The sequence below is a fragment of the Glycine max genome, chromosome 11 (assembly GCF_000004515.6).
Source record: "Glycine max cultivar Williams 82 chromosome 11, Glycine_max_v4.0, whole genome shotgun sequence".
In the NCBI taxonomy this organism is placed as follows: domain Eukaryota; kingdom Viridiplantae; phylum Streptophyta; class Magnoliopsida; order Fabales; family Fabaceae; genus Glycine; species Glycine max.
Genome location: NC_038247.2, coordinates 14612942 through 14628420, shown reverse-complemented (window position 1 = coordinate 14628420; position 15479 = coordinate 14612942). Strand labels below are relative to the sequence as shown.

General features: G+C 36.0%; 1 protein-coding gene across 2 annotated transcripts; it reads right to left on the bottom strand.

Annotated features, from left to right (window-relative positions):
* On the bottom strand, positions 1–14498 carry LOC100816091 (serine/threonine-protein phosphatase BSL3). Of its 2 annotated transcripts, none has more exons than XM_006590994.4 (21): positions 13614–14498; positions 11458–11518; positions 11276–11354; positions 11093–11172; positions 10922–11016; positions 10731–10830; positions 9773–9842; positions 7670–7771; positions 7501–7582; positions 6674–6853; positions 5697–5970; positions 5183–5432; positions 4925–5095; positions 4097–4335; positions 2770–2854; positions 2583–2681; positions 2302–2501; positions 2140–2215; positions 1097–1232; positions 878–1017; positions 1–709 (listed from the first exon to the last, which is right to left on the bottom strand). In XM_006590994.4, the coding sequence occupies exons 1-21, from the start codon at positions 14053–14055 to the stop codon at positions 626–628; spliced, it is 3045 nt and encodes a 1014-aa protein (XP_006591057.1). In that variant the 5' UTR covers positions 14056–14498; the 3' UTR covers positions 1–625. The 2 variants fall into 2 exon arrangements, with proteins under 2 accessions (XP_006591057.1, XP_003538088.1); XM_003538040.5 differs by having other exon boundaries at positions 5183–5420; positions 13614–14497.
* Positions 14499–15479: the final 981 nt, after the last annotated feature.

The window sequence follows — 15479 nt, the reverse complement described above, 5'->3', positions numbered from 1 at the left end:
TACAAAATTCTATTCCCAAAATTCACATTTCTGTCAGAATATGTTGATTCACACAAAAATTAGTTGTACAGAGCATGGATGGGAATTACACAAAGCAACACCCCTATGATACATGGACCCCCAAGAAAGATTTTCTGATTTATATATCTCACCATCACAGAAAAAGAGAAAAGAAACCCTTGTCCTCTTGATTTAAAAATATAAAATGAAAAAAAAAAAAAAAACAATAACCTAGGGACAATGAGTAAAAAAAATTTGTAAAAAATAATGAGAAAAATAGCCACACGGACATCCATGACCTTGATTTTGTACCCTACGGGCTCAATTTACAACAGGTGGGTGGGAACCCATACTGCAACTTCTAGCTTTTGTCAAAGTGAACCAACTTAGCAGTGGCTACCAACTTTGCTTTGCTTCTCGGACTTGGATCTTCTACAGGCCAGATGATCGAGTGATGAGAACCAGGACAAATGAAAGCTTGGTCCTTCAAGCTTTCTGCGGGTATTATATCACGAACTTGAATACCCCGTAAACGACATCATGTCATATTCGTAACACCGGAAATTCAGGCGATAGCACAAGCCGTCAAGGCATAAACAATAAGGCCATTCTTACTAATAAATAACTATATCCAAGCAAGAGAACCTCGGTCATTTGTTACTTGAGGACGGCCTCTAGTTGGTGTTGGTGGTCTGTTAGCATTCAACTCCTATATACGGTTTTTACCCAAAACAAGAAAATGTATGAATACCAAAAAAGTAAAGTGCAAAAATATAGCTCTAGTCCCATAATACTGTAAAATGATCAGCTCAAAATTCATTTTAGATGCGAACATATTCATTTAATAGGCGCAATATTACACAGCACTAAGAAATACCTGCATCCATGTATCCTCAATATGACGTTCTGGTGACGTATCTGGTGAAGAAATTGCAGGCGGTAATGGATGAATCAATTTAGGAACCACAACGAGATCTCTACCCAAAACTAATATTGCCCCAGCATTATTTGCCGTACCTATTGACACAATAAAGTGCCAAAATTTAGAAGGGAGAATTATCTGTGGAGGTGCAATGTAGAAGCTAGTAACAAATACCACAGTAGTTTGTAGCAGAGAAAAGTGTGATCAAATGTCCCTGGGCAAAACGCTCAAAGCCATCCATCACACATTCATGTGCACGAACAATCAGCTGAAGATCATTGTTGTTGCAAAATTCCATTACACGATCAGGCTGCAACAGTAAGACCGATTAAAGATGAGCATAATAGTACATATGCAAGTTTAACATATTAAAGTAACACTAGGACAAGCCTAAAAATTAAGAAAGCACAGACAACATCCAAGGCAAGTGCCTATAAGAGTAAAAATAACAGCCATCATAAAAAGTAATTCTTCAAATTAGATGAAATATCAAATGTTGGCATTAACAATAACGTAAGCAAATGGGAAGGGAATAAATGAGATTTGAGATGTGCAGTACAGCAAATCGAAATGATGGCACTAACAAAATGAAGTAATGAGTTTTGGAGTTTTTTCAACTTATTAAAGCATAGCTTCAAAAATAATTGTCTTAACAGATGCATGTTACAATTACAAAAGTTTCAGGGCATAAACACTGCACAATCGATTTGAAAAGTTACAAATAATGCTTCAAAATTCAGAGTCACTAATACATCAATATGAATTTCTCGAATAATAAAACAATTAATACATGAGCATTAAAAATTATCTAATTCAATCACATAAACCTGTATTGATCGAATTTAATATCATTATCCAAGAAACTAAAAAAATAATAAACAAAACAAAAAACCTGTATTGATCAGTATTAATACACAGATTGAATTAAAATGTCCTGATTTTGTAAAGATTTTATTCACTATCATCCAATCATACATTGTCATGTATGGTAAGATTGTTGACTTCATAATAATTACTTTAAAAGTCATATTTAGGATAAATTTTGATTGGATAACAACGTAAAATATTTAAAATGACAGCATATAAAAATTAAGCACTTGATATATTTATTGTCAAATTTAGAAATATCAAATCTTGAATCTATTTATATCATTCTCCAGGAAGCTAACAAACAAAATAATTACCAATTTACAAAATACCAAATAAAAATCACTCACCCCAAAAGTGACTAATCCTGGACCCCTAGCATTTGGTCGCAGTCCTTCAACACTGTCATTCTCTGTAGGATCAGACCTAGAGAAACATTTCATGCTGTCATTCTTCCAAAAGGACATGAAATAAATTGTCACAAACATGTTTGAGTATACAAATGCACAAACCATAATAGATCCATAAGCACAATTGATCCTGCTTCCATCGTAATTGGACGCTGAATATTCTCAATTTGTTCCACATGATTTATTGAACGACCAATACCCCCATGCATGCAAATAATTTTTTTCTCAATTAGGGCTGCTAGAGGAAGCCAATTAAACAGACGGTTTATACGGTGCCATGTCCAAATTCCGTCTCTCTCACCCTATCAGCAAATTACAAAGGTTGCCTGAGTGCCAAATAAGAATAGAAAATCTTGTCCACTATGAAATATGAAATTCCTTACCATCCTCTCAATGCACTCAATTCGGAAACCAAAAAGGGCATTAATATCTGCAGCTTCATGGTTTCCACGTATTAAATGTACATTGTTTGGATACTCAACCTGCAAAATCCAAATAACCCCATGCATAAACCTGATGCCATCAAACTTGACAATCAAAACAAAAAGATAACCTATTCATCCACATTACCTTCAGAGCAAGCAGAAGGCTAATAGTTTCCAGGCTGTGTTGGCCCCTATCAACATAATCTCCGAGGAATAGATAGTCGATATATCTGATAGTCATGTATACAAAATTAGCATCAAAGGAAATTAAATGCCTAACTCACTTGCAATAAAATACTAAAAATAGTCCATACAAAATATTGTGCTAGCCAGTCATGAGGGAGAGGAGAAAAAAACCTATTAATCATTTATTCTCTTGTTTGTAATCAGAAACTCTCCGATCAATATAAATAAATATAACAATTCATTTGCTTATATTGACTAAATCTAAGAACCAAACTAGTAATTAGTGGTATGCCCAGGGCCAGGACAAATCCCATTTAGAGAATAGAAAAATAATCTACAAAAACAATGGTACATCATACTATTTTGCAAAGGGAATACATGTATCATATAAATTGGTGCAAGCTAGCCAACTAGGTAGGTTACAATGCAAAGATATAAAAAATTGAAAATAGCATGAGATCACTATAAAATGCTGAGTTGGATAATCAATCACAAGAACTTGCACTCAAAGATAAAAGATCATAACAAGTGTATGAAAACTAATGAATTTAACTTCATAGTTACTAAAACTGGACCAGACCAGTAACTTTGACTGGATGAATAGAGAATCAGTCAGATCATTGGTTTGGACAGCCCCAAAAAACTGGTGCAGCAGAAAACTGGCCAAAAAACCAACCAAAGTGGTAAAAGGTGGGTAAGAACTGACACAGAAACTTATTTGAACAGGTCTTCTCAGAAAAAATAAATTGTTTATATTGTTTAAATAAATAAAGGCTCATATGATATCTACACATTTTGCTATTATTTAACAATTTATCAATAATTTTTCATCCTGTAGAACATGTAATATGATCCTTTTCTGCTAATTTAAAATTTCACTTATTATTTTTATAATTTTATACTAGTGCATAATATACAATATTAACAATATATATTTTATTATTACCACCAAGTAGACCCTCTACTTCAACCACAATGAACCAATGAACTGCAAATCAGCGCCTTTGGTCCAATGGTTGGTCTGATTTTAAAAACAACACATTGTACAGCTAGACTCCACAGATGTTCAAACCACATTATGAAAGCAAACCCACTGGCAATAAAATTAAAAGCAGGTTCTGTTTTTGACATCTTAATATATTATCAATCATGCTTAGACACATGCTTAGACACGCGCTGAGCCGCTGATAAATAACTATTGACCCAGAGGATATAGCTAGTGGCACACAGTAACTTCTTCATTCACATTTACATATAAAACAATCTGTGGTAACTAAGGAACTTACGCTATGTCACCAGCAGTTGATGGTGCACCATACTCTTCAAAGAGGCGCATGAGATCTCCAAATTGCCCATGCAAATCACCAAATATTTTAATTGGAGCCCTAAGCTGTAAGACACTCGGTTCACTTGAAAATATGCGTTCTGCACTATCACAAAGATCTGCAATTTCATTGCAGTCTAAGAAAAACTGTCGGCGAACGGGCGGTTTCCAGCCACGAGGCTTTAAAAGGTGAGCTACAACCTACAAAAAAAGGTCCGGAAACTCCTTAAGAAACAAGTTGAACATAGCTTAAAGACAACATGGTGGATGATTCAACATAACAGTTATGGAAAAACCAACATGGAGACATAAAAGAAAATCAGGATTCAACACAAGGGTGTGAAAGAGTAGGTAATGCCAACAAAGGAAGGTTAATGAACAAGGCTTATCAAATGTTCTGCACCTGACCCTACTCATGGCTCCCAGATTTGATAGGTCAAGCGGACAATTTTTAATAGTTCATTTTAAGTTAAACCAATTAGATATAGAGATATAGTGCACCTGATCCACTACCATTGCCTAATTATTAGATAAAATATGTATTACTTTTAATAAAATTTAATTTTGATCCACTAGTACTAGTAGTGTTAAAAGTTTCCACACTATCATCCAATCATGTGTTCAGTTTTCACTTCATTAAAAAGAGTTTGACCATGATAACCACTATTAGACAGGTCAAACTCTTTCAACAATGTGGCAACAACTATTGATAGTGGAAGAACATTAAGCATTTTCCTGATTGTACGAATATTCTACTCAATTACAACTAATTATAGAGACAAGTCACTACCTTCTTTGGGACACTATTGATAGACATCTGCCGGTCTAATAATTTTCTAGCAGCTGTTGCACTTTCAGGAGTCCCATAACTGACCCGCCTGCCTTCATTCTCAAACTGATCAATTGAAAGCTGTCTAACCATGCCACCTAATGCTCCACCAGTCTCTGCAGCAACAACCACCTGCAGAAAATTCCAGAAAATTGATATGGGGCTTGAACATTACTGATAGCATAAATTTTCCTTGGAAATAGAAAATGTATTACTCACAGCTCTGTGATGCAGCCTCACTCCACCAGGAGGAATGCTATTTGACCCAGCAGAATCAGGCTTAATCAAGGAAGATATCTGTTTCCCGCTAGGTGTTGCCTCAGCCCCACGGTCTCGGTCAGGCAATTCCACTTCGCCGTTCACTTGCCGTGCCTTAGCAGCAGCCAGTGTGGCACTGATAGCTTCAGCTTCCGCAGCTGATGCTTCAACTAGATACTCAACTCCTTTGCTCGTTCGCCTGTTCAAAATTCTTCAAATGAATGACAAAGCCAAAGTAACAAGAGAAGTGTTAACAACACACTCTCTAACAAACTTCCCCTAACACACCCTCTCCCATTGGTTGAAACTTGTTGAAAACCACAATTAGGAGAGTCATTAAATGAGAGATGAGACCCACAAAAATTTGCAATTTTCAATAAATTTCAATCAATAATAGTGTGTGTTGCTAGCATTTCTCAAGTAACAATTTAATACTTCACCCAAATAGATGATCAGATGATAAAAACCGCCATACCTAGTTCCCGGGAGCAAGGCATTTTCAGTGCTGATATCAGTATACATATCGCCATTTACAGGGGGGGCAACTGGATTTCCCAAAACTACTGAACCATCAGAAGCTGCTTCGGGCATGGTTTGCCTTGTCCTATCATCAATAAATCCATACCGTCCAGGTAGCCGTCCAGCTTGTACATTAGACGCAGCTGCTGCTGCTGCAGCATGTGAAGCAGCAGTTGTTGTTTCAGCAGCAGCAAGATCTTCAGCAACAAGTAGGTCATCCAGCAAGACACCTGCAGCAAACACGTAATACACCATGGTCAGTCATACACGTCAAGAAAAAAATTAGAACTCGTCACAATATAAAATACCAAAGCAAGCACAAGACCACATCTCAGCTTGCAAGATCAACAGGAATTGACTGGCCATCCATTCACACACACACACACATATATTTAAAGAAAAAAAGAATTCAGCAACTGTCTTAGTTGGAATTATCTCTTGTAACTGTTCACTCATAGCATGAGCCAATAGTAAACCTAGTTGAATAGTAATACACTAATACCCCAATGTTTCTCTTAAAACAGTCTAGATGTGCTCTTCTTCTCAACTCAAGTTTTTTTCTCAGAGCACCTAGCTAAACATGCATCTGATCAAAAGAATTGAAGCTAAGGTGATCATGTGATTTGAGCAATAATTCATAAGTTTCTATCTCCCAACTCTTATCCTAGCACCATTTAACAATTCATACTCTAATAGAAGACATTAGCACTCTATACCATCTGCTTTGAGTCCGAACAAAAATAAAGAAAAGTAACAAATTCAACAAAAATGAAACATGTAAATCAAATACAATGAAGTAACTAAATCGTCAACAGAAAGCAGCCTGACCTAGTGAACTACATTGATCAAACAATCATGCATCGTGAAGCAAAAAAAGAAGAAAAAAAAAACTCCATTTAGATGAATACAAGGAACATCAATTTTAAGACTTACCGCCACGTAAACCACCATAAATAAAAATTAAGTCGCCAATAGCAGCAGCCGCATGCCTACAACGCCGTGTCAACTCAACTGCAGCATCTCCACCTGCTGCATCAGCGCTGTATCTACCCGTTCTTGGACTGGTAACAACAGATTTGGTATCACACCAAACACCAGCAGCAGTGTCCAACACTATACAAACAAGCAAAAACAACAACAAAAAACTTCTAAATGCAGCATTAATTGGCATAACAATAAATCTTGTTTTCACATACGAAAAAAATGACCACTGGAAAAAAATAACTAAAAATTAGAGTGGCAACTAGGCACCAGCAAGCTACCCTATAAACAGTAGCTACAAGTACAACAGTAATGAAACTTCCAAAAGTATTTGTTATTGCTTATAACAGATCCAGATTTCCACAAGAATATTCTCTTTCTTGATTTCACCATAAGAAAAGTCATCCTTCTGTCAAAATGAAAATATATGTACAGGAGAGTAGAGGAAGAGTGACCAAGGTCATAAAGACCAATAAATAGTTTGTATGATTTAGCTTCTCAAAAGTGACAAATACACTTTAGAGGATAATAAAGTACAAAGTCTTAATAGTTGATGTAAAAATTAAAGGAATATATTTTAACAACTTCATTGTTTGTTTTACATGTGCATGTATTTTATTACAATCTAAGCCATTTCTCTTTCAGTCAACAGTTATACCTCTTCACCTTACCCAAGATCAAGCATGGCAAAGTTATACCTCTGCACTTTACCCAAGATCAAACACGGCAAAAATGAACCAGCCAAAATGCAAATTTTAAGCAACACTATAATCAAGCACCTGCAACACTCGATGAATCTTCAACCATCCGTCCTCCTCCAAGGGCCCCACCAGACACATGGAGCCTTGCATTAACAAATACCTGAAATCATTAAACAAGTATATTACAAATTTACAATCCTTGGAACATATGACCAACTAAGAAAAAAAAAATAAAACAAAATCATACCGCTGCATGCTGATATCTTGGAGATGGCGAGACACCAGGGGCAATGGCCCATTCCCAACGACCATCTCTATGCTTAGCAAGTCCATATGCACTTGACAATGGCTATAATACAAAGTTTGGGGAAAGGTTAGAAGTAAGCAATTCAATAGGATCACATAAAAGTATTTAACAGAAATTAAACAGAATCACATGAATCCATCAATTACTGTTTGTTGATAAGTATTGAAGATCAGAATATAATGTTCTGATTCTATTAATAATAGTGGTTAATAGGAACATAATGTTTGATTTAGAGGAAAAAAATATCCTCTACGTATGTGTAATGAACCAAGAAATATAAAGTTGACTTGGTGGTAAAGGGTGACGGGAAGGAGGGATGTGTTGTGGGTTCGAATGCCCCAGTTAACAAAAACTAACAAACTAACAACTAACATTTGCCCATCCAAAAAAAATGTGTAATTGACCTATATAAACACACATCTGCAGTGTATTCTGACACACAGCTTTCAGTCCATTATATCTTTTTTTTTCCTATTTTAACAATAAGAAGAATAACTATCAATAGATGAGGTCAAACATAAAATAGCCGTAACTATCAAGGACATCTGATAGGAGAGTTGCCAATATTGACTAGCAGGTGATAGCCTGCCTAAGCAATTAGAGATTTCGTAGAGTTGTTGAATTTTTCAATGGGCTACCACCAAAAGTATTATCTAGCTTGTCTATTTCAACTTAAACATCAATAAGAAAATATTCAATTATTTATCAGCAGATTTCATACCAATTCTATACATGGGTAAGTAAGATTTTCAAATTAAATGCACGAGTACCGAGATTAATTAAAAAAAATGTGTACCAAATGGAGAGGTAAAAATGGTGGAGAAAATGAAGATACAGACTTTGCTTGGTCAGGGGAGTGTGATCTACAGAGTGATTATCTTGCTACTTGTTGGATTTTGTGCTTTATTTTGAAAAAATGGTGGTAATGTGGTCATCGACTTTTCCTTCAAAGACATACCTCTATAAGGAAGCAAGTTGAAGCAATCACTTATCAAGAGTAAGTACAGTTTAAATCAGAATGGATGGAGATGTCAATCCGGTGATTACTTCTACTTGCGCTAATCCATGGATGTTTATATCTCTTATATTTCTTTCAAACCACTGATCACTCTTAATCTATGTGATGGCACCCATATAAAGTTTTATGATGATGCCTAGAAGGAAACTGTATCTGTCCCTTGATAATAGCCAACAAATAATCTCTATTCTAATCAAGCTGCTCCTTATATATTGGGATTTTAAAGGAGAAAAAACTTCAGTAATATGGGTAGGCAAGGTAAGTACTCATCATTTTTTTAATTCAGTTGAATCTACTTGCTTCTGTGCATTGATACAAGGGTTTGGACTCTGCACGTTTCTGGATTATTCTCTTTTTTATCCACCACCAATTTCTCACTTATTCCCCTAACTGTCTAAAATTTCTCCTAGACAAAACTTGCTGGAAGTCCAAAGTTCCCTCTATACTAAATTCTTTTGCTCAACAGCAGTTTCAATAGGATTTAGATATTATTTTCCACAGTTTTGCCAGCCTCACATTGCTCTCTCCCTTGATATGCATCACATTCAAGCCAAGCCCATAAACAGTGCATCACTTATTTATAAAATATTGAAAGGAAGCCACCATTCTTTGGATCAACCCAATTTGCACAAGAAATTGACTTTCCTGTAACCTGTTATGCTCCTAGTATCTCTGTTTTTTTTTCAACTCTTGACCATACCTCGTTTTCACCCCTAGTTTACTTGTCTTCTCTATCATAATATTTACTTATATAGCAACCAGGCAGACACGGACCTAATTATCATGATAGGTTGGAAAACAATCTTAAGCTACAGATGTAGGTTAAGAAAAAGGGATATTTAACTATTCTCATCACCATAGATAACTCTGGAATCTGGATAGGCCACCATACAGGCAAGCCACAAGGGCATAAAGAGGAAGAAGAGTAATTTCAATGACAAACTAAGGTAAACTTGTACTAGGAAACTCCTAGGCAAATCACATGATAGAATAAAAAGGTGAAAATTTCTGAATAGATAACTCACAACACTATTGGCATCCCTCCCTCCACAAAGCAGAAGAAGCCCATCAGAGCGTGCACTGGCAGTTGCATACCTACTCAAAAGTAAATGACAAAACAGCAACTCAACCCCAAATTATATGAAAATCTAAGTACAAAATGACAGACAACTTAAATAAAGACAAGGAAAGTTTGAGTTATTTGATAACATTATCGAGGTTCTTAAAAGTACACTCTTGAGCTCAGAAAAAACAGTAAAACACAGCAATAGTGAACCTATTTCATTTAAAAAATAGAATATTAATGCTAAGAAAGACTTTAGCAAAAAGTTTCATGATTGATAAAGTAAATTACAGAAGGAAAAAGCTCCTCTAGCTAGTTAGCCTCCAACTGAGCAACAAAGGGCATATTCATCCTTGCATCATTTAGTGGGTTAAGGCTTAAGATTACAATGTAATTTATTAAATTGAAGGTGGATACACCTTTATTATTTGCTAACTTAAATACAAACTCACTTTATAGGAGCCTTTTCCATTACACAATAATGAAGCATTTAACATTTCGTGCTTCTTCCAGAAATAAAGGTATGCAAAATTGAGGAATGGATCAAAATTGCGGATTTTAAAAAATGTTTGGACTAAAATCGCGGGAAAATAATTTGGGGGACTAAAATCACAGATCAGGAATTAAAGGGGGACTAAAATTGCCATTTGGCCAAATAAATTTAACCCCAAAGCATATCAGTCTAAGGAACCAACATATCTACATCAATTCACAAGCATATCAATCTAACAAACCAACATGTCTACATAAATTCACAAAGTGGAAACAGAGGACTTAAATCTATTCAACTCAATTACAATCACTTAGAGGTAGCCACCAGAACCTAGTTCATGACATCAAAGGCTACGGAACAGGAGAGGTACAATACACACACACACACACACAAAAGTCAAGAAAGGTAAATTTCATGGAGACAGTACATGCATGGAGGTGGACCCTCTCCTTCTGGCTCCAACTTGCGCCATTCATAAGGCTTGGCGGCTGTGTCCAAGGCCCATACATCAGCCAAAGGTCTCTTTCCTGGAAAGCAGGGATAAAACAAGTTAACATCCAATAAATTTACATTCAAAGCAAACATGAAAAATGTAAATGGGAGCATTCAGGTAGTTACCATCATTGCCTCCGATTGCCATGAGATACCTCTGCCCCACCAAAGCCATAACATGTCCATAGCGTGGTCCCGGTCCAGGGCCAGGAACACCAACTCTAAAGACATTAAAAACCCACTGGATCAGATAAGCGGCATTCAAGAGGAAAAGAAAACATAGGTTACTGTTCTAACCTATGCCATCGTGGCCGTTGCTGTGTGAGATCAAGAACATGAAGGTCCTCTGCAGACAAACCAGCAGGGCCAATGCCACCCTGTTTTACGGTGCAAATACTCCACTAAGAATTAAGGTATTCTTTTAAAGGGAAAAAATTAACCGATACTAAGATAACTTGAGAAATAACCTCTCCACACTACCTGAATAACTACCATGGTACCCACAGCAGTTGCCACATGTGCAGCCCTTGGGGTTGGAGGCTCGCCAATGGGAGTTATCCTGCATTACATTTCCTTATAAGCAATGAAGCAAAGTACACAAGGTTATACAAGCATAATTTAAACCTTAACAAAGGCTGGAAAGAGCCTAGTTCTGAGCTTACCTAGACCATTTATTACTTATGACATCATAACAGTGGACATCAGCAGTGGCACCAGCTAAACCTGCAGAGCAAATGAAATATACCAATCATGACAAATTTCTACCATAAATACTAACGAATCCAATCAATATCAGTTCTTATACATGGGGGGGAGGGGGTGTACAAAATCTAAACAAAAGATTGTTCATCTTGAAGCATCCCTCACATGATAGCAGATGATGCAAAACCCCATTCAATTAGAAATGATTGCACCTAATCCAGTTTTCACTACAGTGTTTAGTTTCTGACATGGGCATGCACCAGAAATAATGAACATGAGCATCATCCTACTTGAACTTCAAACATTACACAATCATTGTATGGAGCTTCAAATGACATTCAAAAGTAGACAGTAAATTATGATATAGAGCAAGGCATGTCCACCATGAGGAAATGTGAACTATATTGCTTGAATAAAACAATAGTACTTGGGCCTAGATGAGAAATCAAACATTCTTAATCTGCTTGTTTTTTATTTTTCTTCTTTGATCAGTAGTATACCAAATAACAGATATTTTCAAAGAAAAAATAATCACACGACAAACAGCAACAACCAACCATCAACCATGTGAAACCAACCATGTATGGCCCATAATTTAGGTCAATTTACTATTGATAATACTTTAAGCTGCAATTTATGAGAAACCAGATATTCAGGAAATAAGAAAGCCAAATATGCAAACAACCATCTCTTGACAGATACGACAGGTTCTTTTTTTGAATCCCAAGTTTTCATGGACTCAAAGGAATGTTTTCATGATACATCACAATCAGCATCTCAAACAAAAAAACTTACCAATATATATATGCGAGTCATACAACAGCAAAGAAAGCAATAGGAAGAAAGGAAATAAAAAAGTTCAGACAAACGAAGCCTAGATACTAAATGCAACACAGACACAATATGACATGGATAAAGGAATACATAAATTTTGTAAAAATTCAAGATATAATAAATGGGTAAGATATGTTAACATGAATTAAAAAAACAATACTTCACATAAATGCAGAATATTTGTATAGAGATGTTGATCTTTTCTCATTAATACATGACTATATCTCATTAATACATGACTATATCAGTGGATGATGATCTTAATTTACAATAAAAAATACTTGTGATCATTACCAAAAAAAATTATAGTTACATATCTTCCCCTTGAACATATCTCTCCCTTCACAAGAATTTACATATTTTTCCTTAACCTGTTGGAGTGTGACAGAAAGCATCATTTATCCTATTCAAAAGTAGTCTTAGCTATATATAATTGCCTATAGCTTTACAGATACAGAGGCATATCCCAAGCATATATCAGTCAACAAAATTTAAAAATAAAAAATAAATAATAAATAAAAGAAAATTGAAGGTTGCTCCTTGGATACAAAACTAGGATATTCGTATTGCATATGTGTATTATTACACCAATAACTTTACCCTTTTTGAAGTATCTGAGCTTCAAAGCTTCAGACAAACACAATATTCCATAATCCAAAGCAAAGGAATGGGGTTCATTGGCCCAACCCAGCCTATGGGTGAGGCATAGGTGATAATGGAAATAGAATTCTGGCACACAAATGAACATAGAGGCAGTGATGAAGTAAATATATTGAAACAGAATGGATCAGAATAAGAAGTGAATGAAAATAACAGAAAGAACTACTAAATCCACTGATCAGACGCAAAGACAGCCAATTCAATGAAAAGTTTCCTAGTACTGTTTTTTCCCTCAACTTCCTGCCCCTAAAATGGGGGGGCAGAAAGCCATGCAAATGGAAATGTTTTAAATTAAACTCTATACAAACCATAAAAAAGGGAAACATTGTTACAAAACAGCAAGATTGGTAAAAATTCCACATATTCTCAACCCGTAGGGTTGCATTGTGTTCCCAGGACGAAGTATCCAACAAAACAAGGTTTTAGAGAACCAAAGTTTCTAGGACCAAAGACCAAAAAAATCATCCTAAAAAAACAACGCAATAGAAGCCTTTGTATTTGAACATCTAAAATAACTACACAAATATATAGTTGCGCAGCTAAATTTAATTCAGCTCTAAATTTCGAGATTCTAATCAAGCTACACTCAGCAAAAACACGAAAAGGAAAGTAAAATACATACGTATGCCAGCATTTCCGGCGGATGAAGGAGTCCCTGAGGCCGCGGAATTCCCTTCAAGGGCAGTGGCACCGCCGAACAAAATCAGCCTCGGACCAATGTACCCCGACGTCCCCTCCTCTCCGACCGCCGCCACCGCCGTCAACGTGTGGCCGCACCGCGGCCCGGGCCCGTCCTCCTTCTTCTCCAAAATCGCATTTACCACTGAGTATGTCGGCGCGAGCCTCGGACCAACCAGAGAATTGGGCTGGTGCACCTGAGCCGCCGTGGCCGGCGGCGGCTGTTGCTGCTGCTGCTGCTGTTGTTGAGGCGGCGACTGAGCCAGAGATCCGCCCCCCTCCGACAACGACGGCGACGGTGAGTCTCCTAGCTGGTCTCTCTCGGCATGGTTCTGCACCGGCGGATCGTGATCGGGCTCCGGCACCATCGAGGAATCAACGTCCATTTCTTAACCCTAAGATTCGAGCAATTCCCCTGAGATCGAAGCTAAAATTGCCTCGAAACCGCGTCCCGAACCAGCATTCCGATTCGGTTCAAAAAATTGCGATTGGAAACCCTAACTCGGATCCTCCGCTCCTCAAATTCAAATTAATATTTTCACAGCACGCAAACAAAAAAAAAGAGGGAAATTCGATTAGGTTTCTCGTTTCTCTCTTTCTGTGCAAAAATCAAAGAAATGAAAGAAAGAAAGAAAGAAGCGGTGAACGAAACGGGACGGAGGACACAATCCGAATTGAGTGAATTTTCTCACACACAGAATCACAACCCAAAGCAGAAAAATAAAATTAATAAAAAATTGGAAATAAAAAATAAAAAGAATTTATTTTCTTTCTTTCTCTGAGACAAAGGGATAGCGTCTGTCTTTCTCTCTCTACTTTTTTTTTCTGGCTTTCTAATCTTTTTTTAAAAAAAAAAAGGTAATTATATTATATAGTATTATTCTGAAGGGTATTTGTTTATTGATATTCAATATTCAATTATTATTCGTAATGAAGAGGAGGGTACAGTTAGTGACCGGAAAGTGCCGGTAGGGGTGCGCGTACGGAAGAAAATGGAAGCGGTGACAGAGCGGAGAACGGAGAAGGGTAACTGGTACAACCGGGGATTGGTTTAAGTATTAACGATGTTCACCGGCTCCTAGTTGTAAGGAAAGAAGGTTTGTATAAAAAAAAACAACTCAGCTAAGATCGTTATGTTTTTTTCAATCCTTTTTCATTTTTGCATTACTGTACCAATCAACATGGAAGGTAACACCACGCGCTGTATTTGGAAATAAATCAATATATAATTATTTGGGGATTTTTATTTTGGTTAAACATGTAAAATGGAAAATAAATAAATAAACAAATACATTACACTAACCTAGGTTTCATAAAATTATATAAATTCTTCGTGTTTTTTTAATATTTAGGGGGGCATTGATACAAGAAAAATTGTAAGCTTTACGGGATCTAATATTGGGAATTTTTGTTTTTCATGCGTGGTTTGTTTTTAAAGAATAACATTCTTAGAAAATAATGATTTCCGAAAGAAAAATTGACCATGTTGCCCACAAAAATAATATCTTCATGAGGAGGTGAGAATTTATTTTTTTAAAATTAAAAAATATGTTTTACTGTGATAAAAATATCACATTATTATTATTAAGTTATTTAATATGATAAACAATTAAATATTATGGTTAAAATATTATATTACTTTATTCCAAAAAAACTTATATGTGAATAGGTATGATTAATCAAATAAATTTAATTATTTATTGGAATTATGATTCACACCATTCATGATTACGAAGAATAATGATTCGTGGACATAAAAAAAATCATGTACAGTTAAAACTGATCAGTTTCCTATGAAAGATGTTTTCAA

Coding starts and splice junctions, on each gene's coding strand:
- LOC100816091 (XM_006590994.4), bottom strand. CDS start 14,055: ATGGACGTTGATTCCTCGATGGTGCCGGAGCCCGATCACGATCCGCCG. Junction 9,843..10,730: donor GAGGGTCCACCTCCATGCAT/GTACTGTCTCCA, acceptor ACTTTTGAGTAG/GTATGCAACTGCCAGTGCAC. Junction 2,216..2,301: donor GTGCTTATGGATCTATTATG/GTTTGTGCATTT, acceptor ATGTTTCTCTAG/GTCTGATCCTACAGAGAATG.